The sequence below is a fragment of the Asterias rubens genome, chromosome 7, assembly GCF_902459465.1.
Source record: "Asterias rubens chromosome 7, eAstRub1.3, whole genome shotgun sequence".
NCBI classification, from domain to species: domain Eukaryota; kingdom Metazoa; phylum Echinodermata; class Asteroidea; order Forcipulatida; family Asteriidae; genus Asterias; species Asterias rubens.
Window position 1 is genome coordinate 21,868,816 of NC_047068.1, and position 14,670 is coordinate 21,883,485.

The 14,670-nt window shown below is 38.5% G+C and overlaps 1 protein-coding gene across 1 annotated transcript in view; it reads left to right on the plus strand.

Annotated features, from left to right (window-relative positions):
* The window catches only part of LOC117292884 (hexosaminidase D-like), a gene marked incomplete at its 3' end in the record, with an annotated part of 53,839 nt that extends 40,180 nt beyond the window's left edge, over positions 1-13,659 (plus strand). Inside the window, exons 6-9 of the mRNA XM_033775051.1 lie at positions 1,847-1,925; positions 4,020-4,105; positions 8,315-8,501; positions 13,516-13,659. Coding sequence (XP_033630942.1) covers positions 1,847-1,925; positions 4,020-4,105; positions 8,315-8,501; positions 13,516-13,659 — 496 coding nt within the window. The remainder of the gene's footprint in view (positions 1-1,846; positions 1,926-4,019; positions 4,106-8,314; positions 8,502-13,515) is intronic.
* Positions 13,660-14,670: the final 1,011 nt, after the last annotated feature.

Consider the following 14,670-nt stretch of genomic DNA (forward strand, 5'->3'; position numbering starts at 1 on the left):
ACCTGGTACATGACTCTCACTCTCTCTCATACTCTTGCTCTTTCTAGTCGACCAAGGCTGGAGTCATACTGAGATTTGCCCATTATATGTCGGGCAAATCTCAATGCATTGTCTATTCCTCATTAAGCTCTGATGTAAGCTGGGGCGAATTGCATAAAACATGTTAGCAGCTGTTTTGTGCTTACGGAGCCTCCCTTTGCAGGATTTCTGTTTCATAAAGCTTTCAAAGGCAGTGGAAACTATTGATAATTACTCAAAATAACTATTAGGATAAAACCTTACTTGGTAACAAATAATGGGGGGTTAATAGTATAAAACATTGTGAGACAGAAACAGCTCCCTCTGAAGTAACTACTTCAAGAAAGAAGTAATTTTCCATGAATTTGATTTCGAGATCTCAGATTTTGAGATCTCAGATTTAGAATTTGAGGTCTCAAAATCAATCATCTGAAAGCACACAACTTCTTTTGACAAGGGTGGTTTTTTCTTTCATAGTTATTTTATGCATATGTTGAGATACACCAAGTGAGAAGACTGGTCTTTGACAATTATCAATAGTGTCCAGTGTCTTTAACCGTAAGCAAGGGTAAATGCTGGCTAACCCACGGTTAGCACATGCTTAACGTAACAAAACAAATCCTTATTGAACGTGCATGCGCGCCTAGAAATGTTCTGCTATTTTGAGAAATTATGGTGAAAAAGGTTAATGCGTACGCGCATTTTTCTGCTACAGCAAGCACGAAAATTTGCTTACCGTTAAGCAGTGCAATGAAATTGGGCCTAGGTACACGACTCTAACTCTCTCTATCTCACTCTGTCTTGTAGACCGAGGGCAGAGTCATGTTTGTATTTGCTGATTATATGTCGGGCAAATCTCAACATGCGTTATGTCTATCCCTCAGTAAGCTGATGGGGATATCAGTTAGATGCACCCCGATGTCCCTGGCAACTACATCTGTATAGCTGAGATTTCGTCTTCTCCTATTTGTTGGGTGACCAGGACCTGATTTCATACGTCTGCTGTAAGCATAACAACTTGCTAAGCACAGAAAAACCTTGCTTAACAGAAACTCAGGTTACCGGCCAAAGTTCCTTTAAGTTAACATTGTTGCAACTGGTGCCCCATTCATTTTTTCCTTAGCAAAGACATTTGCTGAGCAGTATTTTCTGCTTAACAGCTTTATTGAATTGGGCTCAGGTGTTAATCTCAGAGACAGTATCTTTAATGTTTCTGCATGAGTGCCCTGCTAGTATCAGATGACGCTGTTGTATTTTAGTAGGCCCTCAGGCCTTCTTGTAAGTTAGTTCTAGGCCATTTTTGAGCTTGGGCTTTACATAAGCTCCATCAGGGCCCAATTTTATGGCTCTGCTCACCCCCGATTTCTGCCCTTATGTATCACCTTTCTCCCCTTACTGTTCAGCACCCAATTTCTGCGATAGCTGTAAGCGAAAAATGCCTAGGTACATGGAGTACGCCTGTGCACAAGCAAAAAATCCCTGCTTACCTGTGAATTATGCTTGACGTAAGTGTGGGATTCCCTGCTTCCGTAGGGTCCAAGTCTTTGCTTACAGTAAGCAGAAAGTGGGCCCAGGGCCAAATGTCATAAAGCCTGTCAGCACAAAAACTTGCTAAGCAAACAAAAGTATTGCTTAACAGAAATAGGTCACTAGTCAGAATTACATTAAGTTTAAATTGTTGTGACTAGTGACCCACTCAACTTTTGCTTAGCAAAGAAATTTGTCAAGCAGTATGTTCTGTTAAACAGCTTGAAGTTGGGCCCTGGTCTCAAATTAGCTATGACTTTTCACATGACTGACTACATCTATTCTCTCTTCTTATCGGTAGTTTGTACTGAAGCACAGCAAGTTCAGTCACATGAGGGAAGTAGCGGAGTTCCCTACGGACATCTGCCCATCCAAACAAGGTGAGAACATCATACATCATGACCTCAAGCTTTCTCTTTTTTTGTTTGTAGATGAATCTGATGAGTGCTCTTCATATTAAAGAGCCAATAAAGGATGATCTAAATATTTAAACGATTACCTTTTTATGGCCAAATATACATCTTAGATACCGGTTAATAAACATTTTACTCTCAAAATTTGCATTTAGTAACGAATAACTCAAGTCAAAAATGCAGCCGGCCGCGCGGCTTTTTCAGCTGAGAGTCAAAAACGGCTTATCTATTATAATGACCTCTTGACGCCAGTGACGATATTCCCCTAATTGCGTGTGAACACAGTTCTCCGGGTTTGGCAAACTGAGGGCGCTATTTTCCACACCAAATAGCCGCCACTGACGTCACGATTCCTTTATCGCCCAGGTTTGTTTGACCCCGCGTTTTTCAGAAATTTGGCTAGAAGCGTTCTGTAGAAAAAACATTTTTACCATGTTTTAACGTGAAGTAAGAGACTCGTTACATTTTTTTAATGTTTCTTTTTTATGTTTCTTATGGACTCCAGCTATTAGAAAACTGTAATATCTAAATATTTGAGATCATCTTTTATTGGCTGTTTAAAGGCACTGGCACTATTGGCAATTACTCAAAATAATATTACTCGATATTAAGAGCTATGAGACAAAAACAACATACAAAACAGATCAGAGAGATCAGAGAAAATCTATATAATGAAACGAGGGACGGTTTGGGAAGAAACGATGCATAAAGAAACATAAGTCAAGTCAAGGATAGAGAGATGAACATGAGAAGAGGTATACTAATAAGAAAGGAGATAAGATGCCTTTTGGGAGATAAGAGCATATTCTAACAAAAGACACATTCTTGGACTTCAAGGCATTGGACACTGCATTGCATACAAACTTACTTGGTAACGAGTAATGGGGAGCTGTTGATAGTAAAAAACATTGTGATGGGAAACGGCTCCCTCTGAAGTAACATAGTTTTGAGAAAGATGTAATTTCCCACTCATATATTAAAAGACTTCAGGCCCAAAGCCTTTATAGGAATCTGAAAGCACACACATTTGTGCAACAAGGGTGTTTTATCTGTCATTATTCTTTTGCAACTTGGATGACCAATTGAGTCCAAATTTTGACTGATTTGTTATTGAATGCATATGTTGAGATACACCAAGTCAGAATACTGGTCTTTGACAGGTACCAAAGGTGTCAAGTGCCTCTTAAGATGAGTGTTCATCAGATAACAGTGTACATGCACATCCATACCTGTCAAATTGTTCAAATGGTTGATCTAAATGTTTGTTGCTTTTACGAGGTGTGGATGTCGGCTCTTGTACAAGTCAAGTTTTTTAGTAAACTCAAGAAGGCAATATACAGTATAATTATTCACTGAACGCTGTGCTCAAGGTATTCTTCAAAAACATTTGAGGAATGTGAATCTTGTCTGGGCCCGCTGGAATCAGATTGTTTGATTGATAACCACTATAAAAGAATTACCACTACATCTTTGACCAGATTAATTTACCACGCCAGCTGGAGACCATTCTCATTTATCACCGTCTCTCAATGGGACTTCCACAACAGTTAATGATAAAGAAGGCTGACTGCCAATCCCCTAGCCCCTCCCTCCTCTGCAACCCCCCCCCCCCCCCCCCTTTGGAAAAGATGAGTAGCGTATGTCATAATAAAATAAAGGAAGACTTGTAATGCGTTCATATCCACCCTGCTGGGTGTTCAAGGCGCAAAAACAAACAAAAACAAAGATAAAACGAAAGCAGACACAACAAAATTAGTCCTTGAAATTCTGTGACATAAGATAAGTTTTGAGAAGATTTTGAATTTTGTGGTACAAATACAAAATCTAAGATTAAGTGGTAGGGAGTTCCAGATGCGTGGCGCAGCTGAAGAAAAAGACCTGTCGAAAAAGACTAGACCAACTGGACCACCGAGATTGACCGAGTTTGAATCCTACATTGTGTATTTTAGCAGTTTGGTACCACAACAAATTCTAACAAATACCTTTCTTTATCATATATGTCCTCTTTTTCTCACTTCATTTTAACTCATTGCCTATTTCTTGTTATTTTGTTTGTCCTAGAATCCTTGCCGTTTATTCAGAGATTAGTTGATCAAGTCATACAAGCGCACAAAGGCCTCAAGTACATCCATATAGGGGCTGATGAGGTAAGCAAGTCTATAGTACTATGAACAGTTCCAAGTAGATGCCATCTTAATGAGCAAATTGCATTTTGGCTTGGAGGCGCGTCAAGTGCTCAAGTTTTTTAATGCGGCTGTGTTCTTCGATAACCAATCAAGCAGTGAGCTTCCGGAAATGTGTGCGTGCTGCTTGCCGGTCTCATGCGAATCGCATGACTGTGTGTTCTAAATTGCCCGTAAAGATGGTCGATTTATGTCACAATGCATCCTATCTATAGACCCATTGCATTGATTTCACATGCAGTTGCTGTCTCAGGCATGTGTGCTGCGTTTTTGAAACGACAAGGGCAGTCCCGGCACCAAGGCATTTTTTCCTTTGTAAAGGGCACCCTATAAGGAAATTGTTTATTTCTACTGGAGTATTTCAGGGCACCAAGGCAATGGCCATGGGGCATCAGAGGCAATCTCCTTCATTGCCTCCTTGAAGTATCAGGCCTGCTGTTTGCCCATTGTCTGCCATTTTGGGAGACAATTGTATACAAAGATATGATGTACCTGTACATGGACCTTGCCTTACTGTTTTTTATTTTTTTATTTATGTTCTCTGTTTTTTTTTTCTTTTTCTAATGTCTCATTTTGTTTGCTATTTTTGTCACAAATCAATGACCATTTGTAATTACTACTCAACATCAGTCAAGAACCTTGGTGTATATTTTGATTGCAATATGTCTATGTCTAACCAAATAGACCAGCTTTGCAAGTCTGTTCGATTTCATTTAAAAAATGTGTCACAGATAAGGAAGTATGTATCTGAAGAGGCATGTCATCATGTGATTCGCAGCCATGTTCTTTCCCAGTTAGACTATTGTAACGGGTTGCTTACAGAAGTCCCACAGGTGCATATTAAGAGACTTCAAAGTTTGCAGAACTGGTTTGCTTGTGTTATCTTTAGGTTAGATCGCCGTCATGATGCCATGCCTCTTCTAAGATCGCTTCATTGGTTACCAATTAAACAGAGGATTGTATTTAAGATTCTTTTATTCGTTTACAAATTCTTTCACAATCAGGCACCAGTGTATTTTAATGAATGTCTTGAGTTGTATCGACCTTTGCGTACAAATCTTCGCTCCAATGCAGATCCATTTCGCCTTACTTTTCCCATGACTCGTAGTAAGGCGGGAGATCGTACATTGACTGTTACAGCAGCTAAAGAGTGGAATGAACTTCCCTCCTATATTAAATCTGCTCAATCAGTGAATGTGTTTAAGAAGGTTCTCAAGACATACCTCTTTCCTAATTGATTTTCTATTGTTGTTTTGTTTGTATAATGTTTAATATAAATTATTACTCTTTCTATTGTAAACGCTATGATATGGTTTTACCATGAATAGCGTACCTAAATGCATAATAATAATAATAATAATAATAATATTATAGACCTTTCTGTTACATTGTCACAGGCTGGGTTTTTGCCAAGCGAGGATATAAAACTATGAAAAAACATAAACAGTTTGTAACAATGTCACACAACTATTCAAAACTAGTGTTGAATTTGTTGAAAACAAGGTAACCAATCATGGGAGATCCTTGTTTTAACAAAAATTCTGCAAACAGGATAAACAAGAAATAGATACAAAATGTGCACCCAACCACTTAAGATTTGCACTGTCTGGCCATGGAGCAATAAGTCGACCTAGTCTGTCTTATCAGGATGTTTGGTCATAAACCATGAGGCTTTCTGCTTCTTGTTCTTCTAACCCATATACTCTTGCTTTGCTGAGATGTAGATCAAAGAGCCATTCCAACAGCTTTATTTCATATACTGCATCACTTTGGAACTCCTTGCCTGGTGCATCCCTCCATCCTACAGTCTAGACTGTTTTAAGATGAATATCAAGTTATTTTCATCTTAGATATTTTCTTCTTGTACATGTAGCTACTTACTGAGTGTGATGTAGATTTTTTTAATTCGGGAGACTTCTCAATTCTTAAAAGTAGTGTCCTACTTTTTAACTACAAACTAGGCAGAAGGTAGAAAATCGGCCGTGACTACTATTTCAACTTAAAGACACTGGACACTATTGGTAATTGTCAAAGACCAGTCTTCTCACTTGGTGTATCTCAACATGTGCATAAAATAACAAGCCTGTGAAAATTTGAACTCAATTGGTCGTTGAATTTGCGAGATAATAAAGAAAGAAAAAACACCCTTGTCACAAGAAGTTGTGTGCTAGATTTAGGTGGTTGATTTTGAGACCTCAAATTCTAAATCTGAGGTCTCAAAATCAAATTCGTGGAAAATTACTTCTTTCTCGAAAACTATGTCACTTCAGAGGGAGCCGTTTCTCACAATGTTTTATACTACCAACCACTCCCCATTACTCGCCACCAAGTCGGGTTTTATGCTAATAATTAGTTTGAGTAATTACCAATAGTGTCCACTGCCTTTAAGTGGATCGAGGGGACTTCTACATTGTATGGAAGATTCTTTCCAAGTTTCTGTGCAAGAATTTTTTACTTTTGATATGAAGAAAGGAGCCACATCCAAAATGTATTCAGCTGTTGCATAAACACTACTTGAACCTACTTGAATGTTAATACAAAAGTATACAACGCGTTTGAAATACAATGTATTCAATACAAGTAAGCAGATTACAAGCAACAGCTTGAAACAAATTGGTTTCTAACAGAGACTTTTAAACAGTGTAAAGAACTAGCCTGGTGAATATGCACGGGAGGACTAATCCATAGAAATGGAGCAGCATAAGAAAATGATCTATGACGATAACAAGAAGCTGTTGTAGTCATGGTAAATGTGGAAAGCAAAGACTGTTGAGATGCATGCTAAAGAGCATTATAAATGGCTAGTGGTTTATGTCAGTGGGTGAGTGATGAAACACCAGAAATCCACTTTGTTGCACACTTCAACATGGTTCCTTTGTGTCGACATTCAACACTTAAAGGCACTGTACACATTCGGTAATTACTCGAAAAATATATATTAGCGAAAACCTTACTCGTCAACGAGCAACGGAGAGCTGTTGATAGTGTAAAACATTGTGAGAGACGCCTCCCTCTTAAGTAACGTAGTTTTTGAGAAAGAGGTAATTTCTCACTTAAATAATGAAAGACTTCTGGCCATGCAGAAGCCTTTTATCCATATCTGAAAGCACACTATTTTGTACAAGGGTGGTTATTCTTTCATTATTTTCTTGCAACTTCAATGACCAATTGAGTCCAAATTTTCAAAGGTTTGTTATTTTATGCATATAATAATAATAATAATAACCCGTTTTTATATAGCGCTTTTCACACCCGGAGGGCGTCCCAAAGCGCTTCACATTATTACCCCTGGTCACTGGGCCTTAAACCACTCCTTAAACCATCTCAACTCCCTGGTGGGGAGTATGCAGCCTGTGCAACATTAATATGCGCTACTCGGCTAAATCAATCACAAGAACCATCTCTGCCCTCACAGGTACCCATTTACCCCTGGGTGGAGAGAAGCAATTATAGTTAAGTGTCATGACCGGGATTCGAACCCACACTCTGCTGAACAGAAGCATCAGAGCTTGAATTCGGTGCTCTTATCCGCTCGGCCACGACACCCCACGTTGTTGGGATACACAAAGTGAGAATACTGGTCTTTGACAATTACCAAATGTGTTCAGTGCCTTTTTAAAGTATTCTAATGTAATGCTTGATCTTAGCCTGTGTTTAATAGTTGATGCTTCTGTGATGTTCGTATTTACTTTTTTCGCAGGGAATACTGCCTTGTTACTTCAAGAACATGCAGAGCATAAATTTTAATAGATTTTAATATTCATTTAGATTCAATATAGGGAGAATGCCAACATTAGGGCTAGATAGCTCAGTTTGTAGAGTGCTTAATCTCTTTTTGTTCAACCCAAAACTTATTTTAAATTTACACAGTCGGTTTGCGTTGTGGTTTATTACTTGATATTTGGAATAAAAAAAATAAAAAAGTGTTGTTGCAAGCTGTCTACCAACCAAAAGAACCTATTGTATCATTGCCAAAACTTGCTGTTTTCCGACCGTTGTTGGCATTTTGGTACAAGCCGCTTGTGGCCGCTATGGTCTGTAAAGGGTTAGCTTCTACCTTGGCGGGAAGTAGAAACTCAGTCGACACAACTACTTTAGCTTTAGTGGATTGAGGAATACATCAATAAAACAACCAATAATCGACAAATCATTCCCATTCTCTTTAATCGACAGGTGGTTCGTTTAGGTTGTTGTCTGAAATGCCAGCATCGTGTAGAGGCAGACTTTGGAGGGTCTCTATCCTCGCTGTATCTAGATCATGTTACTAAGGTCTTAAGATACATTAAGAACCAACATCCTGGAGTGACGTGTATCATGTGGGATGATATGCTCCGGACGGCCAACCCAAAGAGCATGAATGGTAAGAGTTTCTGGAATCTTAGCAAATTGTCTCAGACAGAAATGTCTTGATTTGCTCATATTTAATTTCATTCCTGCTGCCGGCTTCACAAAACTTTATTCAACCGCTTTTAAAAGTCCACATGTACAAGATGTATTGTGTTAGTGTTTCACAACTTATGTGGACTTATGGAGTGTGTAACATTTCTTGACATCGGCGACTGCACTTAGAAAGTTCTAGAAAAACATTCCTTAAAATCATGAGTGTAATGACTGTAACCTTCAAGGTTTTTTTTCTTTTTCAAGCAGTTCTGTTTCTTGAAAAGTACAGTATTTGAGTAAATGAACCTACATTAAGTGTTGGTGTCTTTTTAAGACCCATTTATTTAGACACTTAGTGCACATTAGTTATGTTGGTTTATATAATACCCAGAGATCATTTGATTGGAGGATCACATCCAGAAATCATTTGATTGGAGGGTCACACAGCGATAGAAGTTAAAGGCACTGGACACTCATGGTAATTACTCAAAATAATTGCTGGCATAATAACTTACTTGGTAATGGAGAGCTGTTGATAGTATAAAACATTGAGAGAAACGGCTCCCTCTGAAGAAAAGTTTTACTTGGATACTCAGTAGGGTCCATATAAGACAGGACCTAAAAGCCGAGGGACTACTTGTCCATGAGCGGTGCAGGGGTGCGTTTGTACAAGGTGCAAGTAAAAAAGACTCATTGCTGCTTATAGGTGAGCAGTCACCACTCCCCTGAATACCTCAACTGGGGGGGAGGTGATGATGTTACCAGGGAGTGAGTTCCACCAGATGAAGGTTCTTGGGGAAAAATGAGTTCGAGAATTATTGTATCCCACCTAACCCTGGACAATAGCAAAAATTTTGACTGGCGATATATCGTCGGGTAAATATCGCCAATTTGACAATATATCATGAAGATTTGTGAAAATTTAAAACGCCCTATAGAAATGGATAACAATGGCTCATTCGCATGCGGACAACAGTTTTATCGCAATGAGGAAAACAAACAAAACATAACTTTTGTGAAAAAAATAAATAACAAACATACAAAACATGACTGTGTAACTAAATAAATTCTATGCAAACCGCGGACGGTTATGAAAATCACTGAATGAACATCAATATTCCATGAAACCCCCAAAACACGTTACATTTTGTAGTTACATCACTAGCTAGTTCCGATTAAATCAATTCATATTTGTACCTCAATCGATTGGATGTTGTGATCTTTAAAAATCTGGTGCCGCTATTTTTATTTTTACTTTCACATTGCCATCACTATACAGTCATGCATGTTACGTGAATATTCGCAGTCAATTCGCTTTTGCCATCAACTCGGTGTCAACACGACCAATGCAGATGGCAGGGTATGGTTTAGTCTTCACCCAAGACGTCAACAATCAATTTACATAAACAGTACATAATACACTACGCGGTACCGTTCATTGACGTCTTGAGCCAAGAATAATTCTATATGGAGCAAAGATTACAAAACTCAATTTTTAAAACCGACATGGAATCTGAAACTTCTGAAAATTCTCTCTTGGCTGATACTGTACAGTTCTATCTCCTTTTGTGGATTTGCCGATCGCAAAAGAAACAAAACTAAAGCACCCAATTAGTGCTGGACTAAACGCACGTATGTCATGTAATCCTGACCATGTCATAATCAATTCCATAATAGATTGGACAAAATGTAAAAGTTCGTCCCTTTTTGACGCCGTAAACTGCAAAATTCTTCAATAAACTTAAAATATCACTGAAGTAATGGGAAATAGTCAGGGTCACGGCAAACGTGAAGGGTTCATCATGAAGGAGTTTTATTCATAACACACTTTCCGAAGGTTTTACTTTAAAATGTGCATACAGTTTAACAAAATTGGTAACTCTTCATTAAGAAAACCATCTGAGGATAATCCTCAGATTTCATTTTAAGTTTTGTCGTTTTAAATATTTCCCACCAAAAGGAGCGGGTTTAAATTGGCACGCTAATGAACACTCGGCATTTTATCGTGAATTCTCAAAGGGGTTCAAGGGCGCCTATTCTGATCACAATTTTCCAAAGTTGTCAATTTTCAAAGTTGCGCACTGACTGCATACATGTGTAATAGTTTTCATGGTGTATGTTTGAGTACTAGTTTCATCTGGTGTGTACAAACTAAATATTTAACTATGTTGTGGCCCAATTGTAGAATTGGCCCAATAACTGCAGTTAGGCTTGCCAAGGCTGGCCAACTGCGAATGGGTGGCCCAACCCAACAACGAATGGGCTGCCCAACTAGGAATGGGCTGCCCAACTAGGAATGGGCTGCCCAACTAGGAATGGGCTGCCCAACCACGAATGGGCTGCCAACTACGAATGGGCTGCCCAACTAACTACGAATGGGCTGCCCAACTACGAATGGGCTGCCCAACTAACTACGAATGTGCTGTCCAACTGCGAATGGGGCTGCCCAACTACACAAATGGGGCTGCCCAACTACACAAATGGGGCTGCCCAACTACAAAGGGCCTGCCCAACTGCGCATGGTCGTGCCTAAACGCGGCATCAGGGTTATACACAGCTGTACAAAAAATGCTCAGAGTGGATGCTTACAATCTTGTAGGTTATATTTATTTTTGTAGTTTTTATCCCCAAATAAAATGGCAAAGATCTACTCAGATGTTTTATAAAACAAATCTAAATGTTTTGCATTCGTACAATGAAGGGAATATTGGCTTTCCATGTTTAACTCATTAAAATATTCTCACCAGTGCACTCATCCCCTTATGCACCATATTTCGATCAGTCATAGACAAGCAATCAGTGCTCTAGATCCGCTGCCCCCTTGAGCTCCATGGGGATGAGTAATCAATAATTGATCTTCAAATGGCTTCCATGTTGTCTACAACCCCCTCGCTCCGTACAATCTAAAAAGTATGTGCTCAGCTATGTTTAATAATGACAGAACCTGGTCCGGGCAATTGCATGGCTCTGCTTACCGTAAGCAATGAATCGGTGCTTGCGGAAGCAGGGAATTCTGTTTCTGTGCTTACGTCAAGCTTATTTCAGTCGGAAAAGCAGGGAATTTTAGCTTGTGCAATGTCCACGTGCGCACTCCATGTTGCTGGGCACTCTTTGCTTCCACTACTAGTGCTGAAATTTGGCACTTGCACAGTAAGCAGTGAATGGTGATCCTGAGCACAGAATTGGTCAGTAAGCAGAGCCATGAAAATGGGCCTGATCAACAGATAGGAGTATTCTAATTCGATTTGGAATAGTCTGGAGAAGTGAAAGTACTCTGAACTTCCTAACTGCATTATCCCTCATGCAATGCTGATATAGATTACACATTGAACAGAGAAATATAATTGTTTCTCCAGGCAGTGTAGTCAATGTTGTTTTCATCTATTAGGAACAGGTGTCTCTTTATGTAGAGCACTCAATTAAGAGCCTGCTGGGCTTTAAGTCCATTAATAGTGTGCAGACAATATCTGCATATGGAGCTAAAGAATTTTTAGTTTATAAATAGTACAGTTTACCAGAGGCATGGAAAAAGGCTGTGTGTCTTTTATTGATCATATGTTTTGCGTACAAGCAATATGCTTCGTTTGTCGGAAATATTAGTATGGAGAAACAAGCCAAAACATGTTGAGAGGGGTGAAAGTTTAACAAAAAAATGTTATTTGTAAGTTTCACTGCCAAATATATCTTATTTTATGTTGGCAACTTGTTTGCTGATAAATAACATCAAAATGAGGTTGAAATTAGCATTGAAAGAAAACGTGGTGATGAATAAACAACTCAACTTTCCTCAGTTTGTTCTATCTCATCTCGTGTTAAGCAGACAATTGAATATCTGCAAATGGACCCAAGGGAATTTTGATTTGGAATTAATACAGCTTACCAGAAGCATGGAAAAAGACATGCTAAGAAAGCTGTTTGTGTTTTATGGACCACAAGTGATGCGCTCAAGCTAAATGAGTTGTTTGTTGGAATTATCAGTATGTTTAAACTACATTTGCCCAATTTCATGGCTCAGCTACCCTAGTCAAAGAATTGGCGCTTACGTCAAGCAGCGTATTTCACAGGTTAGCAGGGATTTTTTTGCTTTTGCGCAGTCCACACTTATATGAAGGCATCCTTTGCTTACACCATGTACACAGCTAGCATAGAAATTTGACGCTTTTCCTGAATGGTGATCGCATGACTGCAGAATAACTTAGGATGTGTGAATCCTTTTACAGCATTTTCACAGACTAACACCCGAATCGTTTAAAGTTTGTGTTACTTCACAGGATTGGAAAATTTGTGTTAATTTATCAGACAGTGACAAAATTGTGCCCCAGATCCTTCAGAGCTCTTTAATACAATTTGTAAGAGCTTCAGCCTGTCCTGTAAAAGAGCGAGTATACCTTTGGTTATTACTCCTAAAATCAATTACAATAACAACTGACTAGGTAAGAAGCACTTTACTGTTGATAATGTATCACATTTTGAGAATACCTTTAAATAAAGAATGCGATTTTAGTGAAAGTGATTCAAAAACAATTCAATCTGAGAGATGTTTCTGCATGAAATGTTTCTCAGATCGTGTACTCCAATTACAAATTATTCTTCTTGCTTAGACATGCATTGTCATTGCTCCAGATTGTAGAAAATATTTAATAAAAAGCTTCCACCTTTCATAGGTTATTGTTTAATTTATAAATTTAAGTAGACTTAAAAAAAAAAAAACTAAACCTTAAAAAAAACAAAGGTATACATGACCTTTAAGATGGTAAATAATGTCCGGTTCTGATTTACATAACCCGTGCTACCATTGATATCCTGGGGCCTCATGTCTTCTCAGCACCAGTCTACCTGAAACAACATTTTCATGTTCGATCCAAAATGTTTATCGGACAAAGCTTTGACTTGTTCATTTGCACTTTGAGCTGTTTTTACAGGTGTGGAGAACCCACTTTTGTGTATTTTCATTTTATTTCAGTAAAACCGTTTTTGTTGTTGCTCTTTTTCAGAATTTGAACTGGGACAGCTGGTAGAGCCAATGATTTGGAATTACTCCAGTGACGCTTCTTCTTTTAAAATCCGCTTACAGCCCACCATATGGCAAAACTACAGTCAGGTCTTCAAAACTATCTGGCTGGCTAGTGCATTTAAAGGTGAGAAATTCAATATGTTTTTCCTTCATTCATTTCAAGAAAAGTTTGTTCAGGGAGTTTTGTGTCATGTTGTTGCTGAGCAGTTTAGGGCGTTGAAGTCAAGTTCAGGGTCAAATTTTATAGAGCTGCTTAAGCACATAAATAAGCTAAGCAGAACAAAAATATGCTAACCAGAATAAGGTTACCAATAAGCTGCCACATGAACAATTTGTTATCGGTGTCCTGCTCATTATCGCTAAGCTAAGCAGTATATTCTAAGAAGAATTTTGTGGGTAAATTGTCAAAGACAAGTATTTTCACTTGGTGTATTCCAATGTGTGCATAAAATAACAAATCTTTGAAAGTTTGGACTCAATTGGTCATCGAAGTTGCAATTAGAAAATAATGAAAGAAAAAGCACCTTTTGAAACAAAATTGTGTGCTTTCAGATGCGTAAAGAAATAATAAAATGCTTCAGACCTGAAGCCTTTGAATATTTGAGTAAGAAATTATCTTTTTTTTCTAATACTACATTACTTTCAATTCAATTCAATTCAATTCAAGGTATTTTATTCAAATATTTGTAGCCAAAGGCTAAATTACAATTTTTGAGAAGCCTACTTAACTAGATAAATTGTAACAGATTGGTTTATTATTTGGCTCAACGACCAATCAAGGAGTTTGGTGAAATTTTCACAACTCTAGGGATTTTTGTGTTGAGAAGCATAAACAGAATATCTAACGGTTAATTATCGAAGCAGATGGTCTGTCCAGTGGAAAAGATGGAGACGGGGGGTGGGGGGCGGGGGCTACAGAAAGGGCCGATATCCAAGAGCCTGCCTTTGGATAGTTACTGGCTTAATCTTTACCCATGAACCATAATGATTGAGTGATATTAGGTCCATGTACATACATAGTGTCTAAAAGCTTCCAATTAAACTGCAACTAAAGTGTCGTCGGGCTGGGTGACGGCAGTCAGTTTACCTACTCAGACAGTTTTTCTTACAAATATTTGTTCTTGGTCAAATTCCT